We start from the raw sequence: 11,568 nt of genomic DNA on the forward strand, positions 1-11,568 counted from the left end.
TCCTGGGCCAGACTCTATCAGGGCCCAGAGCAAAGAAGGTGTGCAGCACTAACTGATGTCAGCTGGCCTAAAGAAGTCCCAAGATAGTCCAGGGATGGGAACACAGGATGCTTACAGACAGGGAACCTGGGAGAGCCCTGGGCTAGCCAGGGGCCATTTCAGCCCACCTGGACCACCTCAAGTCCTGGAAGAGGTGACCACATGGATATGCTGTGATCTCAAGCAGATGCACTTCTGGTTTCTTTATAGATAGCCATTGACAATGTGGCCTCTGCTCTCTTGGAGTTTCTGGCAGCTGGATAAGAATAATCCCTTAGATGTTATGACCCTTGACAGTCTATATGTCTCCTTAGATCTTCCCTCTGACTGCATAAGGACAGGGCAAGCACTGATAGCCCCATTCCATAAATGAGACAAGTGACATTCAGAGATGTTACCCTGAAAGGGATGTCTCATAGAGGAATGGGGAGGAGGGCCGGACCTCGCAAGCATGTCTAATGGTGGAACATCAAGCAGCATGACAGAAATTAAAAGGCAGGGAAATCCTCTGGGCTTCCTTCATCACCTTGCATACTTGGTGGACACCCGTCACTGATCAGGTGTTTGAAATCCCAAGGGTGCCTGGTTGGCTCAGTAGGTTAAGCATCCGACTTGACTCTGTCTCCTTAGATCAGGAGACAGATTTTGGCTCAGGTCATGATCTCACAGTTTGTGAGTCTGAGCCCTGTTTTGAGCTCTGTGCTGACAGTATGGAACCTGCTTGGGATCCTCTCTCTCTCCCTCTCCCTCTCTGCCCCTACCCAGCTTGTGCACACTCTCTGTTAAATAAATAAACATTTAAAAAATCTCAAAAAACACCCTCACTGTCCCCCAAGACTATCAATATGCACCACCTCTCCCTTAGGGCCCAGGGCATGAGGGATCACAGTGATGGGAAAGCAGGCAACAGGGTGGGGGTGCTCAGCCCTTCCTCATGCTGAAGGTTCAGGGCCAGCATTGCATCATAGAAATCCTATGATCCTGTGGAAAAAAACAAACCTTCAGCAAGGACACATTTGAGTTCCATTTTTCTGCCCTAGCCTGTCTCTTCTTAAATATGGATGCTTGATGAAAAAGGATGTGAGTTTCCCACCCCCAACAAACTGAATGAATTATTTACTGGACTGGCCAAGTCCCTGACTCTTACCAGTCAGAGCTGTGTGTAGGGGGTGACCTTTGCATAACTCCAGGTGTGGGGTCTCTTCATTAGGGAGATGGGGAGACTGAGGATGGGAGAGAAAGAATGCCTGCAGGGAGAAGTCCTCACTCCTCCTGACATTGCCCCCTTCTCTAGAGGTCTGGGAGCATGGATGGAGGTTTTACAGGCACCCAGCCTGGACAACCATGCCCTCTGGCATGCTATCCTGTGCCCGCCTGCCCCCCAGACCTGTCTCAGAGCCAAACACGGGACCTCACTTAATCCCAATTATGTAATGTGCAATCCAACAGTTGGCTAAGGAGGAGGGGCCTGGAGCCACACCCAGGAGTGGGGCAAAAGGCTCTAGCTGGGTCAGGGCCACAGATCAAGCTTGGCTTCTGCCTGAAGCGGCCCCCACTCCTCCAGCCGCATCCAGACACCATGAGTGGCCGAGTCGGAGACCTGAGCCCCAAGCAGGCAGAGACCCTGGCCAAGGTGAGAGACCCTTTCCCTGGAGCCCCAGAAGAAAAGGGTTGAAGGGCAAGGGGAGGGGGTGGCCAGAGCCCTGGCCCACTCTGTTGGCTTAGAGTGTCTTTGATATTTTCCCTTTACTGTCACCTTACCCAGGGCCATGCTCCAAAGCGGCCAGGGACATCAGCTCTGTCCAGGGCAGGAGTTGATGGAACAGTACTGCATCCAAGCAATAATAGTGTGTGTGCCAGATCAAACTTGACTTCTCATGTAGGAACCAGAACTAGAGAGCTCTACCAAACAGCTGCCCCCTTCCTATCCCTCCCAGGCCCCTTAGGTGGGAGACTAAGGATGCTAATGGTCTGCACCTCTGAGTCTGTTCCCCCTCCTTCCCCAGGACCCTGAAAGACAAACTGTCTGGAAGAGCGAGATAGGGCAGGGTGTGTTGTCATCCCCATGGTCAATGGGGAAGGGGACACGTAATCACTAACCATGCTTTTGTAGAAAATGGAATGAAAAAAGGCAGAAGCCTTGGTGAGTCAGCACATGGAAAGAACTATGGATACCTCCATACTCCAATCCACTTGCCCACATCCCACCCACTAATTTATCCTTTCTTTCATCCAACCCTGCACCCCACCCACCCATCTATCCATCCCCCCTGCTCTCTATTCACCCACCAATCTCTCCTTTCTCTACTCAACTATCTCTCTCTCCTTCCATCCATTGATTTCTCCTTCCTTCTTTTTCCATCCACCCACCCATTCCTCTATTCATTCTTCTTTCTATTCATTTACTTAGCATCTATCCTTACTTGCATTCACCTACCCATCTATCCATATATCCATCCAATGATCCATCTCTCCTTCTACCCATCTGCCCACCCATCCTTCTACCATTATGCACCAGACTGCATGTGTAAGAGAAGGGATGATGAAAATAATTATTGGGTCTGGAGGCAAAGGCTAAGTGCAGAAGCCACTTTAACCAGCATCTCCCTTCCCAGTTCCGAGAAAATGTGCAGGATGTGTTGCCTGCCCTGCCCAATCCTGATGACTATTTCCTTCTGCGCTGGCTCCGAGGTGAGGGCAGAGGTTGGGGGGTGGGGGGCGGATCAGGTTGAGGGGCAGCAAGAGGGGCCTTGTCCCAACTGTTCCACAACAACTCATGGCTCTCAGAATCCAGCCATGCCATCTCACTTCATATGTTCAGGTCCAGGAGAAGGGAGGGTGCAGAGAATGAAGGTCCTTCCCCAGGCCCCCAGTGCCATGCCTAGCTCCTCACAGCCCAGAACCAGGATGAGGTAACCACAAGGTAGCCTCTCTGTCGCCTCACACCTTCCTTCCATCTTCACACAGCTCGAAATTTTGACCTGCAGAAATCAGAGGCCATGCTCCGCAAGGTGAGACGCATCCACCCACAGAGATTTGGGGAAGGGCTTTGTGGGGGGCAATCCATGTCTTGAGCCCCCATCTCAGAGGTGCTGGGAGCCTGTGAGACCTTACCTCTCCTCTCTCTTTCAGTACATGGAGTTCCGGAAGTCCATGGACATTGATCACATCCTTGATTGGCAGCCCCCAGAGGTGAGCCAACAGCCCCCCCACCACACACACATCCCAAGTTTTTACAGACACAGCATTCAAACAGCCTCTGGCTCACTGGAAAGCATGAGTGAAGGCCAGAAAGCCTGGGAAGCTTGTGGAACTGCCCACAGGCCTACAGGCACCTCTCCTATGATAATTATGAATATTTTCTGGGTGCTTATGAGATTCTGACCTGAGTTAAAACTTTAGCCGCATGAACTTATTTAGTCCTCACAGCTCAATGAGGTGGGTGCAAGTGTCCCCATTTTACAGATGCGGACACTGAGGTCCAGCAAAGGTTAAGCAGCCTACCCAAAGTCCCACAGCCCCAATGTGGAGCTGGGATTTGAATTCATGAAGCTGGGTTCTTCACCACCACAGTCAGCTTGTGCCTCTGAGCCCTCACCTCTAGGGTCTTGCTCAGAACATCCTGTCTGGTGGGAAAGAAACTTAACCCACTAAGGAGTTGGAGAGAACAGTCCCACCCATTGGCACCTTAGTAAAACAATGGACATGGTTGCATTTGTAGAGCGTGAACTGTGGGCCAGTCACTGATACTGGGGAGTTTCCCCAACAGTCCCCTAAGGGAGGAAGTATCTAAACCATTTTACAGAAGAGGGAATGGAACGGGACTCAGAGAGATAGTGTCACTTGTTCAAGGATGCACAACAAGGAAGCAGTAGTGTCTGTATTTGAACCAGATATGTTGACCTTCAGAATCCATGTTTTCCATCACTAAACCTAACTTCTCTCAATGGAAAAGAACGTGGGAGATGTTGCAGGGTGGGGGGTGGGGGGTACTCCAGAACATTAAGGACTCCAGAAGCCTTCAGCCAGGCCCAGGTAAGGCCTGGCTCTGCCATGTACTCATTGTAAGGCCCTCCCTTGAAGGTCCCTTAGTTTTCTCACCTGGACAATAGTGCCACCTTCAGGGAAGGGACAGTGATTGTATCATGTTGTGTGTAGGCTTGGGCCACCCAAGTTAACCTAGTCTGGGGGTCTCCGGGAGGTGAATAATGCCAAGTTCTGTGTATCTTTTCCATGCCCAGGTGATCCAGAAGTACATGCCTGGAGGCCTGTGTGGCTATGACCGGGATGGCTGCCCCGTGTGGTATGACATCATTGGACCGCTTGACCCAAAGGGCCTGCTCTTCTCAGTCACCAAGCAGGACTTGCTTAAGACCAAGATGAGGGACTGCGAGCGCATCTTGCATGAGTGTGACCTGCAGACAGAGCGGGTAAGGCCAGCTCCTGTGTGGGGAGGTGAGGCTGCCAGGGAACATGGTCCCAGGAATACACCTGTGCTCTCTACTATCACCATCAAAGAACTCTGGAGTTTAATTTCAGCTCTGCTGCTTCCTAGCTGTGTGGTCTTGGAGAGTGGTCTCCCCTCTCTGAGCCTGTTCCTCACCTATAAATAATAAATAATGGTTGCAAAGATTAAATGAGATAATGCAAATGTATGGCTCAGCACACACAGCCTCATGCATATTTCTCAACCCTAGTTACTGTTATTCCCTCTGAGGCTGCCCCTTCTGTTCCTTCTGTCTGGATAACTCTACTTCCAGCACACCCCTACCTCCCACACTCCCCTTGGCTCTTTCCCTTCTATCTTTCATGTCTCAAACTTAGATGTCACCTTCTCTGATGTCCCCGTCATATATGGGTTAACATATATTCTCACAGTTCCTGTGCTGTTTATTTGCAGCGTCTGTCTCAGAACTTATAGTGATCTGGTTGCTTGTCAGTCTCTCTAAGCAGGCTGTGAACCCTTTGAGGACCAGAACTGTGGATTATTGAGTATTATATGTTATACTCTCAGTGTCTGGCACAAAATAGGTGCTTCATAAATATCAGTTGGACAAATGGAGGGATGAATGGATGATTGAATGGCAGTAAGAAAGGATGGATGGGTGAATTGATGGATGGGTGGGCCAATTAATGGATGAATGGACAAATGGATGGATGGATGGATTATAAATGGATAATGGATGAATGGATGGATGGATGGGTGGGTGGATGTGTGGGTAAATGCATTCACTGTTTTGTTCACTTGTTCAGAGTAGGGGACAGGAAGAATCTCTGAGGGGTCATGTGCTAGGGTCACCATTTCCCAAGTTTTGAGCCTGCACCCTAAACCTGGGTACTGGTCTTTATTTTCATCCTTGCAGCTGGGAAAGAAGATTGAGACCATTGTGATGATATTTGACTGCGAGGGCCTGGGACTGAAGCACTTCTGGAAACCTCTGGTGGAAGTGTACCAAGAGGTGAGGAGAAGGCCCCTGGGTGACCCCTGCCTACTTTAATGATGAGTTCGGTCTGCAGTGACCTTCTTGCTCACTCAGAGCCAGGATTTGGTAAAAGACAGTGGACTTTCTGGGCCCAAGCACTGTGACTCAGGACCTAAATGGCCTTAATGTGTTTCCTGAAAGAGCCCACAAATCAGGCCTCAGATTCAACACTGTACTGACACCACCAGGACCACCTTCTGCCAACCCTTCCCAGCTCTGTCATCCCTAGCTCTGTGACTCCAGCAAGTCACTTCACCCCTCCATGTTTCAGTTTCCTCACCTACAAAATGGGGACACTGATATTCTGCATTTCAAAGGGATGTAGGGATATTCCAGTGAGTTGATATATAAAATGTGTACACAGTGCTTGGCAAATAATGAACATTTAATATACAATAGTCATTAATATTGCTATACTATAATTACTATAAGATTTACTCTAAAAATAATTATTATTAAAATGTGGTTGTTATAGTCTGAGGTGCGAAGCTGTCCTCCAGAGGCCAGTGGAGGTGATGAAAAGAAGGGAAACCCTCTATCTCTCTTTGAACACTCCAGATGGGAGATTGCAAAGGTGATGGGGATAGGAGAAGATGAGATGTAGGCTCTGATGGGGTCTTTCTTGGTTCCACAGTTCTTTGGCCTCCTTGAAGAGAATTACCCGGAGACCCTGAAGTTCATGCTCATTGTGAAAGGTGTGGCAAGTGACTTCACTTTTTTGTACCTCTGTTTCCTCATTTGAGCCCTGGGGACAACAAAAGTGCCTTCTTTCCTGGGTAGTAGTGAGGCAGGTTGGTTGCTTGGCTTCATAAAAATCACTTAGAGTGCTTGGAACAAAGTAAGTGCTCCATAAATAGTGATTTCTATGGTTGGCCTTACTGCAAGAAGAGGCAGTTCCAACACTAGCTCTTCTAGGAATCCTCCCTCTTTTCTCCCACCCACATTGATCTCTCCATTCCCAAACTGCTTGTGGTACTGGCATCTGGAACATTCAAGTCTGGCCTCTCCTGTCTGCTGTCTTCTGGAGGCCTCTAGTTGTCTTATGTGTGTTCATCCTGTTTTTTTTCCTTAGTTGTCTGCTCCTTGAATGCAGGGCCTCTGATTTTCCACTTCTGTTGTATCTTTTGTAGGCCTGGGACCATGTGGATGTTCAATAGGTATTTGTGTTGTTGTTTGAGTGGATTGGTAGATGGAAGAGTGTGTGGATATTTGATGGTTGGCTGGTTAATTGGTTGATTTGTTGATTAGCTGCTTAGTTGATTGTCTAGTTTACTGGCAAGTTGGTTGGCTGTCTAGTTGAATGACTGGTGTTTGGTTGGATAGTTGGTTGGTTGGTTGGTTGGTTGATTGGGTGACTGGTTGGTTTGTTGTATAGTTGTTAGTTTGGTTGACTGAGTGATCAGCTGGCATTTTTGGTTGAGTAGGTAGGTGAGTAGCTAGTTGGCAGATTGGTTGGTTGGCTGACTGGTTTGTTGTTTGGCTAGATCTTCTGCTGGCTGCAGAAGGTAATTGGCTGGGTGGTTAGCTGGTTGCTTAACAGGCTGATGGGTTTTCTGGTTGGCTGATTTGATAATTGGTTGTTTGACTATTTGGTAGGTTGGCTGACTGGTTGGTGGTTGACTGGTGGGCTGAATAGAAGATAAGTTGATTGACCATTCTGTTGGTTTGTTGATAGATTGGATGAATGATTGGGTGGTTGGTTGGTTGCTTGCTTGTTGGCTGGTTGACCAGTTGGTGAATGGTTTGTGAGGTGCGGGGCATTTTCCAATTGACTCCTCCATATGATTGGCTATGAATGTTATGGAGAGAATGGCCCAATGGAATTATTTTCTCCTCCATTATCTCTGCTTATATCTCTCCAGCCACCAAACTGTTCCCTGTGGGCTACAACCTCATGAAGCCCTTCCTGAGTGAAGACACTCGCAGAAAAATTATAGTATTGGGAAGTAAGTAATTCCAGTTCTATCCCCTGAGCTCTGTGCCACTTAGACTCAGAAATGTGTCCCCAAAAGTGAAGCGAAATGTATTTTACACGACAAAGTCTTTCCAGTTACCTCTGCTTCATTCCCTGTCTTTGGTGACTAAGGCCTTCACACCTTCTTCTTTATCAGTTTCAGTTTGGTTGATAGTCAATCAACCAATGAGCCTATGAGCCTCATTTTCCTTTCAACACTCAACACCTCAGTGTTTCTAAAGCCAATTTGGGCTGGGGAGGATGAGGAAGAACAGTAGAAGAGAAGATGTGATTCAGAGAAGGAAAGGTCAATAAATGCCACTTATGTGCTGTATGGTCCCCCACAAGGTCCTTGACCTCATAAGGCTTTAAAGTCTCCTTGAGAAGGGAACCTGGGTGACTCAGTAGGTTAAGCATCCAGCTTTGGCTCAGGTCATGATCTCATGATTCGTGGGTTCGAGCCCCACGTCAGGCTCTGTGCTGACAGCTCAGAGCCTGGAGCCTGCTTTGGATTCTGTCTCCCTCCCTCTCTACCCCTCCCCCACTCACGTTCTGTCTCTCTCAAAAATAAACATTTTTAAAAAATAAAGTCTTCTTGAGACAATTAGATAATTCTTATCTTCATTACTCATGACTGGAAGACTCTCAAAAATGTGCCAACCCATCACCTAGGAGGAAACATGTTTCCATAGCAACATAATGCTGAAAGACACTTCCTGCAGTCTGAGGCCTGGGAAGCTGAGGAATTGGCCCTGGAAGCCTAATCCTTGTAGGGTTTCTCCCCAAGCTCAGGTCCCCCTGGTGGGAATGAGGGGCTGACAAGTCCCCTCCATGTCTGGTAACAACTCTTCAACCCCTCTGCCCACAGGCAACTGGAAGGACGGTTTGCTGAAACTAATCAGTCCCGAGGAACTGCCTGTTCAGTTTGGGGGGACTCTGACTGACCCAGATGGGAACCCCAAATGTTTAACTAAGGTATAAAGAGCCCCGGACAGGGGAGGGGAAAGGAATAGAGCTGAGTTCCTTTCTCACCCAATCATTCATTCCACAAATGTCTATGGAGAAACCCCTGTGAGCCAGGTATTGAGCTAGACAGTCCCAGCCCTACCATCACCGGGCTCTCAGAAGCTGTATAGGCAAACAAGAAATGAGGAAAATTTGACTCAGAGGGATGAACTGGAAGGGGAAGTTTCCAGAAGAGGCCTTGACCCTGTAGGGTCAGGGAAGGTTCCCCAGGGGGTGGGAGAGGACGGGGTGAGCAGGATACTTCCAGAAGATGTTGAAAGCATCTCAAGCAGATGAAACAGCGCAAACAATGCAATGGCCAAAAGAGAGAAGCAAGCCCATTTTGTCCTGTGTCTGCAGATTAACTATGGTGGGGAGATCCCCAAGTCCATGTATGTGCGGGACCAAGTGAAGACTCAGTATGAGCACTCAGTGCAGATCAACCGTGGCTCCTCACACCAGGTGGAATATGAGATTCTGTTCCCAGGCTGTGTCCTCAGGTAAGCGCCAGGCCACCAACCCATCCCTGGCTGTGTCTTAGACCCTCAAGTTCCCATCAGACTGAGCAGGAACTTGTCCTCCTCCCACTCATCCAGGTGGCAGTTCTCATCTGATGGTGCAGACATTGGTTTTGGTGTTTTCCTGAAGACCAAGATGGGGGAGCGACAGAGGGCTGGGGAGATGACAGAAGTGCTGCCCAGCCAGCGCTACAATGCCCACATGGTGCCTGAGGATGGGAGCCTCACCTGCTCAGAAGCTGGTGTATGTAAGTCTACACTGGCTGGGCCCCAGCTCTGGAAGGCCACCTGTCTCACAGTTTAGAGGGAGAAAAAGAGGGTCAGTGACCAACCCCTTCCCCAGGAACATACAGCCTAGGTTAGTGCTATTCATTCACACAGTTGTTCATTCAGGCCCCACTCTCAAGCATTTGCCACACACCAAGAGCCAGAGACACATAGGCCTTGCAGGGAATGAGAGCACTCAGGACACAGGCAGAGAATAGGGCAGATGCAACATTTTGCAGGAGGAAACTGGGGCTCTGAGAAGTAAATCAACTTGTCCAGAGCCACAGAGCTGAGTGTGATGCCAAGGTCCCACCTCAGCTTCATGGTAGCTGCATTACACTGGGCAAAATCTTACCAATCCAGACCCTTAGCTTTCTCATCTGTGAAGCAGAGGTTACAAACCCTGCCTTTTGGGGTGGTTGTGAGGAAGTAGAGGGTGTACACAGGCCTTAGCCAGCATCTCACTTTATCCAAGGAGGCTGAGAGGCCTTTGACATTCTCAACTGCCCACCCCACACCTCTATCATGCGATGTCCAGGTGTAGAGACAATAGGATGCAATGGCCATTGTTCTCATTGTCGGTTGGAGCAACTAAAGCCAGCCTGGGCACATGCCAAGAGGAGGTCAGTGTCTGTTTACAGACATGGCTCCCATGGGAAAGGGACAGGAGTAGTGAGAACTTGCTCCAGCTTAGCAAACACAGCAATTAGGAATAGAGCCTGTCATCCCTCTGGTGGCCAGGGCAGAGACATGGGGAGTATGAAGCCAGATCTAACTGCCCATCTGTCCATTTGTTCCCCCAGATGTCCTGCGCTTTGACAACACTTATAGCTTTGTCCACGCCAAGAAGGTCAGCTTCACAGTGGAGGTGCTGCTCCCAGACGAGGGCATGCAGAAGTATGACAAGGAGCTCACCCCTGTCTAGGCAGCCCCCCCACTTCTCAGAGACCCCTGACCCTCTCCTTTGTCTATCTATATACTATCCCTTCAGAAATTGATCATTACTCCTCTTGACACTGAGACTAGTGAGTAGAGAAAAAGCTGCCTTGGGGAAGACTTATATGCTGTGGTTAGATCAGGAAAGGTATGAGAGGCACAGTTTTGGAGGATGCCAAGATTGCATAGGGGAAGAAGTGAGGCAAAAGCAAGAGGTGAATGTCACTGAAACCCAAGAAATAGGAAATGAATCCCTAGCTTTTGTCCTCACTTCTTCTAAGGCATTTGTGCGTGTGTTTGAATTTCTTCCCTATCATCTATGAGCCACGTGGGTTACAGGTACATCTAAATTCTTTTTACTTCTACTCCATATACAGTAGATGCTCAGTGTATACTTGTGAAGTTGAATTAAGGTAATGAGCAAGTAATTCATGGGTATGCCTGACAAGAAGGAATCTTACCCGGAGCAGGTTTCAGCACCTCGGACAGAGACAGGGCTGTGGAAGCAGGGGACTCTCCTGCAGGACCCAGGTGATGTAGCCCCCAGGTTTCTGGGAGTGGCTGCCCCCTCAGGTAGGTAGGAGATGCCTGCATAAGGCTTTGTCTGACTCAGCACACAGCTTTCCCAACCCATCACTCTGACCCTTACCCTTTTCCCTTGGAATTCACAGCTTATATTTTAAACAATTAAAGAAATTTTACTGGAAACAAAGGAAGTCCTATCTGGTTCTAGCTGCTGCCTGGCACTAAAAATTTAAAAATCACAGCTATCATCTGGTAAGTGATGTCTTGCATATCACACATGGTGCCAAGTGCTTAATGAATTTAGCCCATTTCACACTCAAACCTTCCCTGGGACCACTTATCATGGCCATCTTATGGATAGAAAACTAAGGCTTAGAGAGGTGAAGTCACTCCCAACGTCATACATCTCTTAAGTGGCAGATTCAAGATCCAGGGTTGTTGTTGTTGTTGTTGTTGTTGTTGTTGTTGTTTATTTATTCCGAAGACATTGCTCTTAATTGTCCCTTAATACCACTTCCTAAGAGCCTACTTACACAAAGAAGGAGAGAAGGAATGATTTGTTTGTCCTAGAGCTTCCATTAGATGTGTCCTTAGTTGACACCCAGGACAAAATATGTGTTATGCCCATTGGGAAGCTGAGGCAATAGAGACCCACCATTACTCAACTGCATAATGTTTGTTCAAGGAAACTCATGGGAAAATGGGCCAGCTTCTAAACTTTATGTTTCTAAACCTTATGCTTCTAAACCTAGCATGCTGTCCACTGTTCACATGACCTCTGAGAAGCATGACCCTCTGACACCCACTATGGCCCTGGGTGACTGAGGGAGAAGTAGGGTCT

The 11,568-nt window shown here is 48.4% G+C and overlaps 1 protein-coding gene across 1 annotated transcript; it reads left to right on the plus strand.

The window, feature by feature from the left end:
- Positions 1-1,535: 1,535 nt before the first annotated feature.
- LOC109253591 (SEC14-like protein 3) lies at positions 1,536-10,968 on the plus strand. The gene is made up of 12 exons (XM_019426684.2): positions 1,536-1,672; positions 2,655-2,730; positions 3,007-3,050; positions 3,172-3,231; positions 4,281-4,469; positions 5,403-5,498; positions 6,157-6,217; positions 7,385-7,468; positions 8,345-8,451; positions 8,842-8,981; positions 9,078-9,247; positions 10,070-10,968. Exons 1-12 carry the CDS (start codon positions 1,619-1,621, stop codon positions 10,189-10,191), a joined length of 1,203 nt encoding a protein of 400 aa, XP_019282229.1. The 5' UTR covers positions 1,536-1,618; the 3' UTR covers positions 10,192-10,968.
- Positions 10,969-11,568: the final 600 nt, after the last annotated feature.

The sequence above is a fragment of the Panthera pardus genome, unplaced genomic scaffold, assembly GCF_024362965.1.
Source record: "Panthera pardus isolate Hobbes unplaced genomic scaffold, ASM2436296v1 HiC_scaffold_15, whole genome shotgun sequence".
Classification (NCBI taxonomy): Eukaryota; Metazoa; Chordata; class Mammalia; order Carnivora; family Felidae; genus Panthera; species Panthera pardus.

What these genes read in the sequence shown, in the direction of transcription:
- LOC109253591 (XM_019426684.2), top strand. Translation starts at nt 1,619, where the DNA reads ATGAGTGGCCGAGTCGGAGACCTGAGCCCCAAGCAGGCAGAGACCCTG. An exon ending in CCTTCTGCGCTGGCTCCGAG is followed by an intron (nt 2,731 to 3,006) that starts GTGAGGGCAGAG and finishes ATCTTCACACAG; the next exon opens with CTCGAAATTTTGACCTGCAG. An exon ending in CTGCTCAGAAGCTGGTGTAT is followed by an intron (nt 9,248 to 10,069) that starts GTAAGTCTACAC and finishes TTGTTCCCCCAG; the next exon opens with ATGTCCTGCGCTTTGACAAC.